Source organism: Caretta caretta, chromosome 21 (assembly GCF_965140235.1).
Source record: "Caretta caretta isolate rCarCar2 chromosome 21, rCarCar1.hap1, whole genome shotgun sequence".
Lineage (NCBI taxonomy): Eukaryota > Metazoa > Chordata > Testudines > Cheloniidae > Caretta > Caretta caretta.
The window spans coordinates 14,665,926-14,683,293 of NC_134226.1; the positions used below are offsets into that span (position 1 = coordinate 14,665,926).

Consider the following 17,368-nt stretch of genomic DNA (forward strand, 5'->3'; position numbering starts at 1 on the left):
TGATCCTATTTTTGCTAAAACAAAACCAATTTTATTTCAAGTCAAGAAAAGACGCTGCTCCTCCACGAAGATTATGTCCCCACCAAGTTTCAAAATCTGGCCCTTTTTGCTGTAGTTGTGGTCAAAAGTATGGTTCATTTTTCCCATTCCCACAGCAGAGAAACAGTAATTTTATTTACACTTCATAACTGAGGTGATTTAGCTCAAACTTTTAAAAGATTCACATTCCAAGAGAACCAAGCAAGTGTAAATGTTTTGGAAGCTATAAGCACCAGAAAACAGACAGTTACAGTGGAAATTGTTCTGAAATCCCTTTCTCACACATCTGCAAGAGCACACACTAGATTACTGAGTTGGGCACTGAGCTGTGGATTTGGGCATAAATGACAAGAGACTGCTTTGCTACTTGAATCTCCGCACTAAAAAGAAAAATACACAAGAACCCATCATCACTGAAAGGCAAAAAGAAAAGGCTATTAAGTCTAATGCGCAAGGACTGTGACTGTTGAATTTAAAGTGTCATTTCATGTCATTCTAATCTAACATTTTCATATAAATGAATGTAAGGAGATGTGTGAATGGAATGAATACAGCAGTACTGTAAAGAACTAAAGATAATTTAAAAAATTAATCGCAATTAATTGTGCTGTTAATAGAATACCATTTAACTATTTTTGAATATTTTCTACATTTTCAAATATATTGATTTCAAAACACAGAATATAAAGTGTACAGTGCTCACTTTATATTTATTTTTGATTACAAGTATTTGTATTGTAAAAAAACAAACAGTATTTTTCAATTAACCTAATACAAGTACTGTAGTGCAACCTCCACCATGAAAATTGAACTCAGATATAGACTTATGTTAAAAAAAAAACAAAAAAACCTACATTAAAAATAAAACAATGTGAAATTTTAGAGCCTACAAGTCCACTCAGTCCTACTTCTTGTTCAACCAATCGCTCAAACAAGTTTGTTTACATTTGCAGGAGATAATGTTGCCCGCTTCTTGTGTACGGCACCCGAAAGTGAGAACAGGCGTTTCCGTGGCACTGTTGTAGTCGGCGTCACAAGATATTTACGTGCCAGATGCGCTAATGATTCATATGTCCATTCATGCTTCAACCACCATTCCAGGTGGCATGCGTCCATACTAATGGCTGGTTCTGCTTGATAACTATCCAAAAGCAGTGTGGACTGACAAGTTCATTTTCATTATTTGAGTCAGATGCCACCAATAGAAGATTTATTTTCTTTTTTGGTAGTTTGGGTTCTGTAGTTTGCGCATGGGAGTGTTGCTCTTTTAAGACTTCTGAAAGCATGTGCCACACCTTGTCCCCCTCCGATTTTGAAAGGGACTTCAGATTCTTAAACCTTGGGCCGAGTGCTGTAGCTATCTTTAGAAATCTCAGATTGGTACTTTCTTTGCATTTTGTGAAATCTGCAGTGAAAGTGTTCTTAAAATGACAGGTTTCAGAGTAACAGCCGTGTTAGTCTGTATTCGCAAAAAGAAAAGGAGTACTTGGGCACCTTAGAGACTAACCAATTTATTTGAGCATAAGCTTTCGTGAAGCTCACTTAAAATGAGCAACATGTGCTAGGTCATCATCTGAGCTTGCTATCACATGAAAGATATGGCAGTATCCAGGTAAAACATTGTCAGAGACATACAATTCTCCCCCAAGAAGTTGAGACACAAAATTTAATAAATGCTTTAAAAAAAAAAAAAAAGCACATGAGCGTCATCAACATGGAAGCTTGTTCTCTGGAATGGTGGCTGAAGCATGAAGAGGCATATGAATATTTAGCATAGCTGGCACGTAAATGCCATGCAAATGCCTGTTCTCACTTTCTGGTGACACTGTAAATAAGAAGAGGGCAGCACTATCTCCTGTAAACATAAACAAACTTGTTTGTCTTAGCAATTGGCTGAACAAGGAGGAGGACTGAGTGGACTTGTAGGCTCTGAAGTTTTACATTGTGTTACATAACTGCACTCAAAAACAAAACAAAGTCTACATTTGTAAGTTGCACTTTCACAAAAAAGATTGCACTACAGTACATGTATCAGGTGAACTGAAAAATATTTGTTTAAATCTTTGCACTGTAAAAATGTTCAAAAATATACACTGATTTTCAATTACACAGAATATATATGAAAATGTAGAAAAACATGCAAGATATTTAATTTCAATTGGTATTCTATTGTTTAACAGTGTGTTTAATCAACAGCCCTAATAATTAACTGAAAATAGTGCTAACTAATTCAGTTATAGGAAATGCATCTTTCTAATTTAAAAATTTACAGCCAGTATTTCCCCTTCTTTTGTACTATATTTTGGAAGACATGCGCAGCAAAAGGAAATCCATGTCAATTAGGGCTGTTTACAAATTTTGCACTGTAATTTCATATATGTGTACCTAAGGTTGTGAAATCTTCCTTTATAATTAGAGTTATCTTGTGAAAACTTCTTGTAGAATAATTGGGTAGAAAAGTTGTCAAAAAACATTATAGAAAGAAAAGAGGGCCCCGAAAGTTGCAAATGTAATTTTTTTTTAAAACCAAAATGCATTTTGAAAACATTAAGTAGGACCGTTCTTGAAAAAACAAAAATGTTTTGGACCTCATTATTTATCTTTATTTTGTGTAACTCGGTCATTATGCCACAGTAAAGGTTGTTTTGGGTTTTTTTTGTTTGTTTGTTTTAATTCATACATACTGTAGCAAGCTTTAATTTCCCGTAATTTTAAGGTCTAAACGTCAAACAGTAAAAGACAAGTTAGCCCCCAAAATAAAGTATCTCCAGCTAGAAAGATCCTTTAGGGAACTTTTGTTTTACTTGTATACACATCCTGCCAGTAAGTGCTGTAGTAGTCTATGAAACATTCAAAAATGAAAATGGGGAAAAATATGTATTTTACAAAAATGGTTTAGGATGTAGTTTGAGAGACTTATATTGCCTTTTTATTTTTCAATAACAATTGTAATAAAATATCTGTAACCTGCATTTTCATAGAATATCAGGCTTGGAAGGGACCTCTCAGGAGGTCATCTAGTCCAACCCCCTGCTCAAAGCAGGACCAATTCCCAATTTTTGCCCCTGATCCCAAATGGCCCCCTCAAGGATTGAACTCACAACCCTGGGTTTAGCAGGCCAATGCTCAAACCACCTAGCTATCCCTCCCCCCTATTTTAATGGGTCAAACCTAACATTTCTTTTTCCCCCCTCTAACAGTTAAGAGGAAGGTGGAGAAAACACTAAAAAGCGCTAATATTTACTTACTTGTAATCTCTCTTCACTGCTCAGCAATTTTATAAATGACAATATTCTAATGGGGTCCTCAAAAGACAACATGCAATGCTAAGAATATTGTTGGTCCCAGTGATTATGCTGGTGCACAGATATGCTGTCTAAATGCAGGTTTTTAATTAGAATGGCTAGGTTAGATAAAAACCCACAATTGTGAGCCAATATGGACTATATTTTAATACAACTTCTATTGTAACTGAACTTTAATGGTGTTTGATCATTTTCTTTGGGAGAAAATTAAGCATTTTGGGGTATCTTCTCATTGCAACTTGTGCTAACAAATTATGGTTGGCCAGCAGCCATACATGAGGAGCACAGAAGAATTAAGGTATGGGCACAAAACAGTTCCATTCAAAAGAACTTTGTTCTTACAGGTCTCTGTACCAGTCTGAGGTTTGTAGGGCTTACTTTGCTTTCCTCAGTTCCTTGCCAGCAGGTATAAACTGAAGAAAAACTTCAATTAGACACTACTTTCCAGGACACCGTTGCTCAGTTTAGTATATTCCACAATCCTAGGTCTTGTACAAGCTGAAGATATCCTTGGTATTGTAGGAGGCTGATGCACCATAAGGGAAAAAAAGCATAAAGCAGGTGCAACTTCACAATGAGAGCGTGCCCTGTTTTTCCTCGAGATTCCATAAGCCAGCCCTCACATCCAGGCTGGATTCAAACAAATCTACTGTGCACCTGAATTTGCTGATCTCAGACAGTTCTTCAAAAACATCAGTGTATACCAGGGTTGGGGCAAAGTCTGTTCTAAGCGGATGTTAGTTGCTGCAGAGAATCAGATCCCAAGATTTTGCTTTCTTCCCCAGATACTTAATCTATATTTCAACTCCTTTTTAAATGAAGCATTTCTGCCCAAATTTCCACGTATTCCTACTTTTGTCTGCACACACACACACTTTACGGACAACACAGCCGAGTACTTTTAGATTTAGAACTTTATTTCCGAGAGGCAGTGTAGCTGGAACTGTCTGTCACATTGGAATTTTAGGTTCAACTCAGCTCATGAGGCCTCCATCAATAACAAAGGTGGTGAAAGGCACAGAATTAACATCAGTCTCACTTTTTGTGGTGACTATCTCATGGTCTCTTAGTACCCAGATAAAAACACCTTGCCAAAGGCATCAGAGAGATGGAAAGCAGCAGCAGGTCAACAACAATCATCCTTTCTGTCTGTGCCCGGTCAGGAGGTTCAACTGTGTGTGGCATGCTACAGAAAGATGCAGGCACAATACTAACAGAATCCTGACCGACCTCCAGGAAGCTTTACTGAGAAAAAGCCAGATGGGAAGTAGCAGTTGTTGACAACTTCTAACTCAGAAAAACTAGAAGACATATTCCTTGTGACAGCAAAAGGCTCCTTCCTGACCTCAGGACAATCCTCTGCCAAAAAACTTCAAGTTCCTTTCTGCAAACCATGGAGTCATTAGGGTTCTTCAAGAAGTGGTTAGAATAGTTTTTATAATGTAAAGGGTTAGACAACATAAATATAGGGGCTGCTGCCGTTTAATGAACTCAAATCCCAAAACTGGTCCCAGGGGTACTCCACTCAGATCACATTTTCAACATGTAGCATTTCCCTCTATGCACAGGGCATACTTCCTGATCTTAATGCCAATTTTTTAATCCAGTACAATGTCTTATCTTCTTTTCTGTTACTCTTCCATGGCCAAGAAGCTCTGATGCGGAAAGCTGTCAAATGCTTTTGAAAGATACATACGTTTACTAAATCCACCTCATGGCTTACAGCAATGAACACTTTCAGAAGATCCCAGCAGGTCAGATCTATGCCAGGGATAGTCTATTTTTTGTCAAGGGCCAAATTTCTCAGTCAAGGTCGAGACTCCAGAGAAAATAATTTCTGGTATTGTGGAGTCCACGACTGACTGCAATATTGTGGATGTAGTATCCTCATAACCATATTCAAAGTGCTCATCAACTCCTTGTTCTTTGATACTTCTCTGTATTCAGTCTACCATGGTACTGAGAGGCTATTTGCTATCAACTAGCACTCAAGTCTCTTACAGCATCACGGCTTTCCACTGCCCTTCCTATGTATTGTCTGGGGGATTACTTTCAATCTGGAAGAATGCATCTAACAGGTCTGAGAGAATCTCCTTTTATTTCCTGTCCATCTTTCTAACCTCTGTAGCTCTGTTTATATCTTCATCAGTTTATAAATCTCCACATTTTATTTCATCATCATTCTGTTTACTTCTTCTTTCACAGCTACTGTAACATCTTAATAATGTAACAGATTGCTGGGGTATTTTGTAGCCTACCTTCCCCAACTCATTACACTCTCATTTACCATTACCTTTCATTTACAGCTGAATAGCCCATTTTCAATTTATGTAACCCTTGAATAGGAGCTCTGTATTTGAATAAAAATATCAAGTCAGATTTCTAGTGAATGCACTACACAGGTCCAGTTATATTGCCATTTCCCTTTGGGGACTAATTTTGTAATTTGACAAATAAAAGCATCAAATTTACTCCAAAGCTTCAGCTATACTTCTCATATTCAAATTTTAATTTCCAATTAAATCCGAAATATCCACTGACTTTGCTGGCTGTTAACATGTCAGGTAACAAAATAATTCTTTACTACCAAAGCCAGAACAAAAATAGCCTTCGTTACTGTAGAACAGAAGTGCCAAGTCATCCAAGGGGAAGCAGCCAATGAGAGCTACCAACATCTATTTGGAATGTATAGGTACCTATATCTGCAAGTCTCAGGCGATAGGCAGAATAATCTTATAGTGCAAAGATTGGTAAAGAGAAAGCTTCAGAGACAAACTAAGATTTAGCACGGCTTATTGTCTTCTTTCCTAATATTCATTCTCAGGTTTTTGTGGCAGACATTAATGAGAGTTTGTTGTAAGCCGATTAGCCTTATGACCATGGGACTGGTTAAAAGAATGAGTTCATTATACAAATGCGGATCTGATACAACTATGTTATGTGCTCAATATTACAAGTATGACATTTAGTATGACCTTTTAGATGTATTATAAATATTGATTTATCAGAAAATACTGAATTTTTCATTTTAACAGTGAGGTTCCTGTAGAATTAGATTTTGAAACATGGCATCTGTAAAATTAGAGACAAGTTTTGGTGCATTGATCCCAGTGAAAGGGATCTTAAAAATTAATATGTGGAAATGAGAATATTTACATGGCTACTTCTCTGACTGCACCTGGAAATCAAATAGATTGAGATGTAAATATCATTTGCACCTTTAACATTTAAGCACATGCTGAGGCCTCTATAAAAATCAGGCTCTTTGGGACGGTCTCTGCAGGGAGCCGATTGTCCTCAACGATCACTGGACTTCAATGGGAGCTGAAGGTGCTTGGCCCGTCCCAGAGTAGAGCTCTTACTATGTTCTGAAAGAACAAGGACCTAACATTATGGGCAAAAGTCTTATGTGGAGAAGTCCAGGAACTGGGACCAAATTTTCATCGGTTACAACGTGAATCTCAAATGACGCCAATGAGGTTGCTAAAGTTGCTCTGGATTTATATGATTGAGATTAGAGTCTGACCCTTGATTTTTATGGGATCACTGAATACTGGCTATTTTGGCATTTCCTAGTGTTCTATCAGAAATCTGTTCAGTGGAGCTAACCAAATGAGACTTATCAGGTAAGCTCAATGAATATTAAATTTCTCCTTAAAGGGCTATTTCAGCCAAAAGGTCCAGAACTTGATTTTAGTTTGATGTAAAATTTTACAATACCCAGAAACCTGTTGAATGACCATTTAATGAATAATGTTTGTACCTTGCACGTACCTTAAAGCTGGAAAACACCACAAATTAATAGAATATCATGTGTCTAGAAATGTTCAAAAAATATGATTCTTCTTCAGCACAGAGGGCATCCTTCAATATGCTGCTTAACCTCATTTGAAATATACTTAGCAGATGGACTTCATACATATGTAGATATTACCAGTAATATAAATATTGTATTTTGAGGACACTTTAGCACCAATAGGATTACACAACAGCCATTGATTAGGGACTTGATCTTGCATCAGAACTTAATATCCTAGTCTTCTAGATGAAATCCTGCTACACCAGCCCCCCCTTAAATCAATGGAAGTTTTGTAATTGATTTTAATAAGGCCAAAATTTCACTCCCAGAGTCAGACTTCTCACAAGCACTTGGGATCTGTTAATACAGACCCCAATGCAGGGTCAGGGCTTCAGATTGTAGGAAAAAATGTCAATTTATATTAATTTTCCACATCAAAAAAACCTCACCACATTGTATTAAGAGTTAAGTAAATCTTATTTAAGATCAATGCTCAGGGAATAAACATGCACATCTTGCAAAAGTCAACTGTTGTGCAAATGCTGTGGTTGATTTTTTCCAGACACATAGTGATGACTGCATAACTGAAGTCACTTTGCCATCTAGCGGAATAGACATTTTTGTGTTTAATTCACATCAGAAGCTATTAGCAATTATTTCAAAGGGCAAAAGTTTTTCTTCTCCTGATAACAAGAGGCTCAAAAATTTAGTGTTATTTTTGTATGCAGTGGCTCCAATATATAGTAGTCATCACAGGTAACAGAAGTGTGAGAATGTATGTATATGTATCTGTACATACATACCCACCTTTTACTAATCTAAGAATCTTAGTACAGGACATACATTGAACAGAACACTGACTTCACTGTTTACAGTTTTACTTTCAACTGAGTTACTTACATTCCAAAGCGCAAGGTTCCAGAGACGTATGTCTGCCAGTGTGCACAATAAAACATGAATGTCCCAGCAAAACAACAAAAGAACATCCAGTCAGGATTCGTCCCCAGCTGCACAGCAATACAAGTTCCCAAAACCACAAAGACTGCAGAAGAAATCAGACAAAAAAAAAAAGCAAGCATGTACAAAGAAATCTTTACAAAACTATACAGAATTCTAGCAAAGGATCCAGAGAAAGAGGCACAGTGAGATTACAGTAAATCGCTACATTATATAGTAAAGACTTTTAACAAAGATTATATATCACAAACAAAAACAGTTCAAGAAATGCAAATATTTCATTGCTTTATTACTGCTGTTCAATGAGGGTGCTCAAAGTCACAGGGTGACTGCTGAGATGCTGTTGATTATACATTACTGTGAACTACAATACCTCTGCAAAAATCTTAATCTTGAAATATCTCATCACAACAGATTTTCAGAGCAGCGGCTAAGAGAGTTTGCAGATGGTACCCATTGCAAAAGGCACCCTTCCTACTGAAGTCAATGGGAGCTGAGAGAGGGCACAGCACTTTTTAAAAAGAGATTCTCAGTAATTTATGGGGTCAGGCTCTTAATTTGGTATTTCCTTGTTTTTGTTTACTTTTGTTCAAGTTTGCCATTTTCTTTCACTGCGTCTTTCATTAAAAGAAATTCCCAAGTTTTCTTATGTGCAAATCACAAAAAAAGGCAACTATTACTCCTGGGGGAATTCTATGCCACTGCGCATGCGCAGAATTTATGTCCCCTGCAGATTTCTTTGCTTCCCCGCAGAAAAATGACTTATGGGGAAACAAAGGGAAGCCACAAGAGTGGTCATGCAACCTTCCCAAGCAGTACGTTTTGGGTGCCCAGGGCAGCCCGCAGAGAGGTAAATCACTGTTCAGCCTCCTGCCCCACTGGGGAAGACCCGGCTGGCAGCTCTTACCCTGCACCAGGCTCAGCTGCTAGTCCCAGCTAGGCTAGAGAGGACAGGACTTCCTCTTCAGACCCAACCCCAGATTTCTCCCCCAGCTGCAGGAATCTCTGAAGACTCCCACACACACTTCCTGCACCCATCGCTCCTCAGCTGCAAGGGGAGGGATCCCTGTACAGGGAGCTGCTCCCCCTTCTGCCCAACCCCCATGCATCCAGACCCCCTCATACCCAGACCTTCCCACCAAGCCTCACTCCCCCCCACACTCAGAACCATGCCAATGAGCCTCACTCCCCATGCACCTGGTGCACCCCAACAAGCCACCCATACCTGGATCCCCAGCCCCCTGAACCCCAACTAGCTGCACCTGGATCCCCATTCCCCCATACTGGCCTCCTCCACTGAGCCACAGCCATCTTGACCTGGACCCCCCTGCAGAGTCCCATCATCATTGCACCCAGAACCTTCCCCCCCTCCCCAAACAAGCCCCTGTGCATCCAGATCCCCCCCTGCACCCAGATCACCCACTGACCCACCCACACCCAGACTGCCCCACACAGAACCCTCTCAACCAACACCTGGATCCCTCCACACTTGGATCCTGCCTTGCTGAGCCTGCCTGTCCACACCTGCTGCACCTGGCATGGAGGGACAGGGCCCTTGGGTGTTTCTGGGGCAGGCCCAGTCTTGGTGCTGCGTCAGGGTTGGGTACAGCCTCACTGCCGAGTCTGTGTCCTGGGAAGGAGCTGCACAGTGATCTCCCACCTCTGTGTAGCCAGTGGCCTGTGCTCCCCAATGCCATGCTGGAGCCTCCACATTTATTTGACAAATAAAATTTGCGTAATTTTAAAATATTGTGCACAGAATTTAACTTTTTTGGCACAGAACGCCCTCAGGAATAAACTATGCATTCTATGAATCTAAAATTACAAAGTGAGTGATCTATCAAAATTTAATATTAGAGTCTCATAAACTGTGATCTAAGTACCCAAACAAAAAATCTGAATCATTCATTGAACAAACAGGATTAAAGTTACCTCTGCTTTCAACAGAGTCAGGGCTGAATTTGGACTCCCAGTGTCACATAGTTTAGGTTCAAAATTTGACTTTAAAATTGTTTTAATTAAGCATAAACTATAGAAGCATTCTTTGTACTTTAAATGTAAGCTAGGTAAAGTTACTAAATTAGGCTCAAATTTAGCAAGCCACATGTGTAGACCCCATGACGTCAACAAAACTACTCATATGCTTAGAGCTTTACAGATTAAGTATCTTGCTGAATCAGGGCCTAAATTCCCTTAGTGTCAGTGTAACACCAAACTAGTCAGATTTAGGTTCTGCTTAAAAAGAACCAAAAAAAAAAAAAAAAAAACCACACAACCAAAAGAAGATTTATTTGGCAATATAACAATAGCATCAAATTGCTCATCTCTTCAACAGCATGCCTGACAAAGGTTTTTCTTTCTATACTCTAGTTTACTATTAGGAATATCTCCAAAATATAAATAAATTTAATTTAACCATTATCTTCCAGTTACAAGTGACAATACCTGTGGACAGTGAATCACAACCATGGTCAAAAAGTTCTCCCAGAGGAGTACTACTATTGGTTCTTCTTGCTTGTTTTCCATCTATAGCGTCCAAAGACTGGTAAATGAAAAGGCCACATGCACAAGCAAAATATGCCCATGGAGGTGCCTAAGAGAAAAAAATAAATAAATAAGAAGGTCAGTAAAAGATTAACAAAGATTTGAAACACCTTAAACAGATCTTTATTCTCATACCAAAATAATTCTGATTTGCAGTACCTGAAAATACTCATGAATACATTTTTGAGAGTTTGTACTACAGGGGTGTGAACTGCAGAACACATTGGTATGCTGCACTCCAACTCCCTCGTGTGGGCACTGCTGTTGCAAGCTAAAAGGTACCAAGTTCACATTAAGTCTTCTTTCAAACGGGGCTAAATTAACCTGAACTAGGTACCTTTTAGTTCATGTCCACAGGGTCTACCCGGGAAAGTTATAGCATAGCACACTAGTATGAGCTGTAGCTCACACCCCTGTAATCCAAACTCTGGGACCATGTAAACAAGCCTTAAGTTAGCTGTGCATGCATCCACGGGACAGCCTTTGCTTTGAATATTGGTACATATGAAATAAGACCCCCAATCCTGCAATGACCTTCATAGTGGTAGGATCATGACCCCCATGTCAAGCTCAAAACTACACCCAGGTCAGTTGCAATACCAGTTATGCTAATAATAAACAACATTTTGTACTAGAGTTCCCCTACTCCTGTGGTTCTCAGAATTCTTTGCAAAGGTAGGCATATAGGTATAGCCCAATTTTACACACTATAGCAAATCTCATGGATCCAATACTTTGAGAGGCATTGCACTTTACTGGGTGAAACCTCATTCTATTCCTAGTGCACATATATTACAATAGTTTTATGTCTTTATATTACTTCGCTGTCATGCAATTCTCTCCTACAATCTTAGGATTCCAACCTATACATTTACACTGTTTTCAATGGTTTCAGAGTAGCAGCCATGTTAGTCTGTATTCACAAAAAGAAAAGGAGGACTTGTGGCACCTTAGAGACTAACAAATTTATTTGAGCAATAAGCTTTCGTGAGCTACAGCTCACTTCATCCGATGCATTCAGTGGACTGCATTTTCAAGGTCAACTTATTTGTTTTTTTAAATAAGTTCCTCTCTTTAAGATATGCATTTTCATAATTTTTATCTGTACCCATGCACTACACATAACAGGACAGTTTTCCCCATTGGAGACAGTTATCCCTTTGAACACTAATTTGTTATTGTAGAATATCACTAGCTGTTTGCTTCTAAACTAAATATACTTTAGAGTTGTCGTAACTTTATATTGTTTGATTACAGTAAGATTTTCAAAAACATATAAGTGACTTGAGAACTTAAGTCACATGGACTTGCAGTAGATACTCATACTGTGGTGATAACATATTCAAAGGTTACTTGATCCAAGTATTATATGTGATTTGAATTTCACATAAGAATGTAAGTTTTTTTAAAACACTTATTATTTCTAAATGGAAAATTAAGATTTTTCCTAATGAGACCCATGTTTTTCTATATCCAGTTAAAATAATTAGCATTAAGGTATTCACAGTAAAATTTATTACCAAGGCACACCTAATATGGAAAGAGGTATTGAAAGTTATTTTAATCGTAAACCCCTTTCTGCCAGCTTGTACTTTTGACTATCACTACTCAGTATTACATATGTTGTCCAAGCATGTTTTACTGTGTATTTTCATACAAGTGACTTTCATTAACTTCACCTTGAATGGTCCCTTAGAATACATGCTAACTACTTATGCTAAAAACAAGATCTGACACCCTAAATACCTTTCCCAGACCTGATGAAGAGCTCTGTGTAGCTCAAAAGCTTCTCTCTCTCTCACCAACAGAAGTTGGTCCAATAAAAGATATTACCCCACCCACCTGGTCTCTTTCATGAACTTTGTTGTACACAGTATACTGTATACTCCTGAGGGCATTCTCCACCAAACAAAAACTAAAAAATCTGCACACTATTTTAAAGGGTGCAGGTTTTATTTGTCAATAAATAAGTGCAGAAGCTCCAGCATGGCAGTGGGGCACAGAGGCTGCTGGCTGCACAAAGGTGGATGATCACCCTGCAGCCCCACCCCCGTCCCAGGACACAGACTCAGCAGCGAGGCTGCACCCTACCCTGACACAGCACAAGGGCTGCGCCCGCCCCAGAAACACCCTGGAGCCCTGCCCCTCTGCACCAGGTGTGGGGCAGGTATGCTCAACCAGGCAGGATCCAAGCATGGAGGGGCTCAGTGTGGGGGGAATCCAGGTGTGGGGTGAGAGGATTCTATGTGGAATAGTCTGGGTGCAAGCAGCTCGGGGTGGGGGAAGGAGGACAATGTCTAAGTGTGGGGAGGATATAAATGCACAGAGGCTTGTGGGACAGGGGGCCCTGGGGCAATGGGACTCTGCAGAGGCTTCCAGGTGAAGGTGGCTGGGGATCAGCGGAGGAGTTTGGGTGAAGTGGGACTTGGTGGGGTGGAGGTCTGGGGGCAGCTCATAGGGGGAGGGGAGGTGTCAGTGGCATGGGGGTCTGGATGTGTGGGCTGAGAGTGATGCTGGGGATGGGGGGTTGAGTGCAGGGAGCTCAGCTGGGGGTGGGGGTACTGGAAGCAGGTGGGCTCCAGATGCAGGGGCTGAGGTTCAGGTATGGAGGGCTAGGTAGGTTCTGGACATACCAGATGAGGTTTGGCAGTGGTGGCTGGGTATGGGGGTTGGTGGATGGGGCGGGAGGCAGCTCCCCATACAGTGCTCCCTCCCCCCACCACAGCAGAGGAATGATGGGGGCAGGAAGCAGGGGAAGATGCTGAGCTCCCTACAGCTGACAGAGGTCTCTGGAGGTGGGTCTGACACAGCCTTAGCCACTCCTTGCAGGGGAAGAGAAAGTCTCGTCCTCTCCTGCCTCCAGCCCAGCCCAGCAGCTGATCCTAGCTCAAGGTAGGATCACTTGCTGGAGTGTCCCCAGCCCCACAGTGATTTACCTCTCCACCAGCTGCTCCAGGTACCTGAAACGATGTACCTGCACTGCTAGGAAGTGGTGCTCTTGCAGCTTCCCTTTACTTCCCTGTCAAAGTCATTTTTCTGTAGGGAAGCAAAGAAATCTGTGGGGGACATGAATTCTGCACATGTGCAGTGGTGCGGAATTCCCCCAGGAGTAAGTATTATACTGTACTACAACAGACTGCAGTTAATATTGTAGAACAAGTTTTATAATGTGTTGTATTATTTGAGAAGGAGTATGTGATCGTGTAACTAGACTGTGGAAATACATAAGGGGAACAAAGTTAAAGCAGCATTTACCACCTTAACACCCTAGACTTCTTTCCAAAGAGTATGCCTCCTCTGGTGATAACAGCAAGAAGGGCTGCAGGCAGATGCCAATACTTTAAGCATGTCTTCTTAGACCGACCCCTTCTAAGCATGTAACAGCCCTCCATACATTGCTAACACCAGTGGAGCTGCTCTACTGTTAGTGTTTTTCAAACCAACCTATTTTCAGTTGGATATCAAAAGGCCTGTTCTGGTATACATGGGTATGCAGAAAGACACCCTGGCATCCCTCACCGAGGAAGTAAAATGACTGCAAAGTTTGCTTAATGAAAAAGGAATTCTCATGCAAGCTTGGTTGAAAATGCTGGAAAGAACTCTGATTGAGGTAAGCTTCTTAAGATACAAGAATAACTTGTTAAGTTTAGGCTCCAGAATGATGTTCTGGGAACAATGATTGTTTTTATTTGAATCTATTTTCTTAAATAAAGTTTTATTTTATAATTGAACTTGAGTGCTGTGCATAATACAGGAGCAGTAGTCTATGGTGAAACTGTGGTACACTGGGTGATCAGCACTGGATACCACAGGGCAACACTTCAAAGGGAGTCAGGGGCTGCAGTGCATCTATTGTCAACCTGCAAGGCAAAGCTAGGGCTGGTGTAGCCCAGGGGAGAGTGCTTGAGTGGCTGACAGGCTGGTTGTGTTAGGCTGCTATCACCCAGCTAGCACAGACAACACTGCCTCCAGCATGAGGCAGGTAGTAATGAGGTGACTCACAGGCCTGCGTGCACCAAGAAGCATCAGACCTACCTATCAATCAAGTTTCTTGTTGTTGTTGTTCAAACTGAAGTCTACACAGAGCTTCAGGTGACCACAGTACAATCACAAGTAGTAAAAAATAAGTGGTAACTATACATGCAATGCCAAGACAGGATAGCTCCAGCTTGCTTTTCTCAAAGCTTCCATAGGAACTCAGCAGCTTCTTGTGAGGATCCAAACCAACTCCTTTCTGTCTGCAGCAGCCCCCACATAACTGCTACTAGAACAGCTTGGGCTCCCTTCCCAGTCTATTGTGCTATTACATATTCCTTGACTGAACGTTTCACATGTATTTGGGCAGAGCCAGACAACACAATGTTAGTGACTGTTGGCCCTTGACATCACTTCCACTTGCCCCAGCGTAACTAGTGAGCAGCAGAACCCAGCTGTTTTCTCCAGGAAGTGCCAACACGGAAATCCACTTATGTTTTACTACACACAAATGCTTATAAGTAGGAAGACTTCTTTAAGACCCTCACCCCCTGCGCGTGCACACACACACAAAGCATTTGTGTTCACAGAACAGCTCAAAATAAGAATTGTGGATCACTCAGTGCAACACAACCACTTCCCCAAACACAAGAACACAGCCAAAATAACGTTGGCTCCATGCTACTCACATTAAATATGAAATCTGTCATAGTTAGAAGCCCATCTCTTACCTGCTCTGCAGCTGTTGGGCAGTAATACACTAATATTACTGTTGTACATATGTTTATTAACAGTCCAGTAATGGTGATCAGATTTGGGGCAATCCAGGCTGGAATTCTTCCAACTAGCCATTCCCAGTAACCTTGCATTAGTGGCTCAAGCAAGGAGTGTCCAGCACTCTGATATTTGTGTTCTTCTAACCGCTTTAGCTGGTGCTTTGACAATGGTGGTGTAGGCAACTGAACCAATCTGCGTAACACACACACTGTAGCAGGAACATGACCACAATCCATAGGGGATTCTATGCGTGACTCTCCACATCGCTTCCTTGAGGATCGATGCCCACTCATGGATTGGTTAGCCTTGGAATTTTTATTTGGCAGGTTACAGTTGTGAAGTATTAAGATCCAGATCTACCTGGAACATGAAAGGAATTTAGACATATTTAAGATGAAGAAAATGTGCCTAACTTAGTAGCGTTCAACCTCTAAGTGTAACACTATTGTAAGTCTCACATTTGACAGCCCAGGCCAGTTGCAAACCAAACGTGTCCTAAGTCAATGTTCAGAGGCATTTGCAGAGAGGAATTTTTGAGGGGAATGGAAGTGTTATTTCTGTTCAGCTACTAATGAACATGTGAGCATATAAAAAAAATTATAACCACAAGTAGCACTAGCTTTCACCCCTTGTTGCCTCTCTTGGCAAATATACTGCTGCCCTTAGCCTCATTTCTAGCTCCAGTGGAAATATACACCACTGATATGCATCAGAAACCAAAGACCATCACAAACCTAACCATCTTCTGATCCAAGTACAAGTCCCACTTCTTTAAAATTGCCTTCTCTAATATAGGTTAGCATGTACATTTAAAAACAATAAAACCCTACCCAAACACTATGTTGTATAGTCAGCTTTCCTCCTGTGAGGAGGACAAGGTGTCAAGTCACAGCATTCAACGAATTCAGATACGAGGAGGACAGTACAAGAAGCCACACAGAATGGAACAGAATTAAGTTTTCCACAAATCATTGAACACTTCCAACATTTCATGTAAGCCTCCAATGTGGTTCCAGCTTTTCCAGTTGCAGGAGAAACTGGAATGCGATTTGAAGCAGGATGGTCTTTTTGGACCGTGCCTACCTGGGTTAACGCTACAGCCTAAAGATCACACAAGCCCCAACACTGTCCATTAGTTCATTTTTCAGAGGAGCAGCCGTGTCAGTCTGTGTCCGCAAAAAGAACAGGAGGACTTGTGGCACCTTAGAGACTAACCCATTTATCTGAGCAAAGCTGATGCTCAAATGAATAGGTTAGCCTGCATTAGTTCATTGCTGCCTACTCTAGGAGGCACCTCCAGCTAGCGTATTAGTGGATTAAATTTGGAGAGTGAATTTGCAGGAATGCAAGTTGTGGACGGTAACAGCAAACCCCTGGGAGCCTGGAAGAAAGAAAGTTGATTTTTGGGGGGGGGGGGGGGGGGGGGCGAAGGGGGCGGGAATCAGAAGAGTTCCCTATTGAGACGTCTAAATGCAACTGGACTTTCTAAGCTCCCACAAGCCACGAGATCGCCGAGTAGCTCAGAGCCTGCAGGACTTTCGGCTACATTAGGTCGCCTGAGAAGCCAGAGGGACTCCTGCCAGGGGCCGCTAGCCCCAGCCAGGCTGCAGAGAAGCCCTGGCCCGGGGCGGGGCGGGACATCACCCCCCTCGGCGGGGAGCGCCCCGACCCCGCTCCCGGCCCCCCACCGCCGCCGCCGCCGCCCGCTCAGGCCCCAGCCCGGAAGGCAGGGACCCCTCGGGGGCGAGACCCGGTCACACACCCAGCCCCGGAAACAGGGACTGCCCGGCGGAGCCGCTCACACGGGGCCCCGGGATCCCGGCTCGGCCCGTCAGGCTCCCTCGGAGGACCCGGCATTTACCTCAGCCTCTCTCCGCACGAGCCCGGGCGGCGCTTTTACGTCCCTTTTGCGGCTGCCGTAAATGAGCCTGGTGGCGGGCGGGCGGCGGCGGCGGCGGCGGCGGGGGGGAGG

General features: G+C 41.7%; 1 protein-coding gene across 5 annotated transcripts in view; it reads right to left on the reverse strand.

The window, feature by feature from the left end:
• Positions 1-17,368, reverse strand: part of CEPT1 (choline/ethanolamine phosphotransferase 1) — a 41,429-nt gene that overhangs the window by 23,202 nt on the left and 859 nt on the right. For 2 of the 5 annotated variants that reach the window (XM_048826284.2, XM_075121976.1), the window contains exons 2-4: positions 15,351-15,756; positions 10,546-10,693; positions 8,044-8,185 (exon numbers count right to left, since the gene is read on the reverse strand). In XM_048826284.2, the coding sequence (XP_048682241.1) occupies positions 8,044-8,185; positions 10,546-10,693; positions 15,351-15,689 (629 nt within the window). In that variant the 5' untranslated portion in view covers positions 15,690-15,756. Of the gene's footprint in view, positions 1-8,043; positions 8,186-10,545; positions 10,694-15,350; positions 15,757-17,158; positions 17,177-17,257; positions 17,342-17,368 lie in introns of those variants that run through there. The other 3 variants (XM_048826286.2, XM_048826287.2, XM_075121975.1) reach the window with 3 other exon arrangements.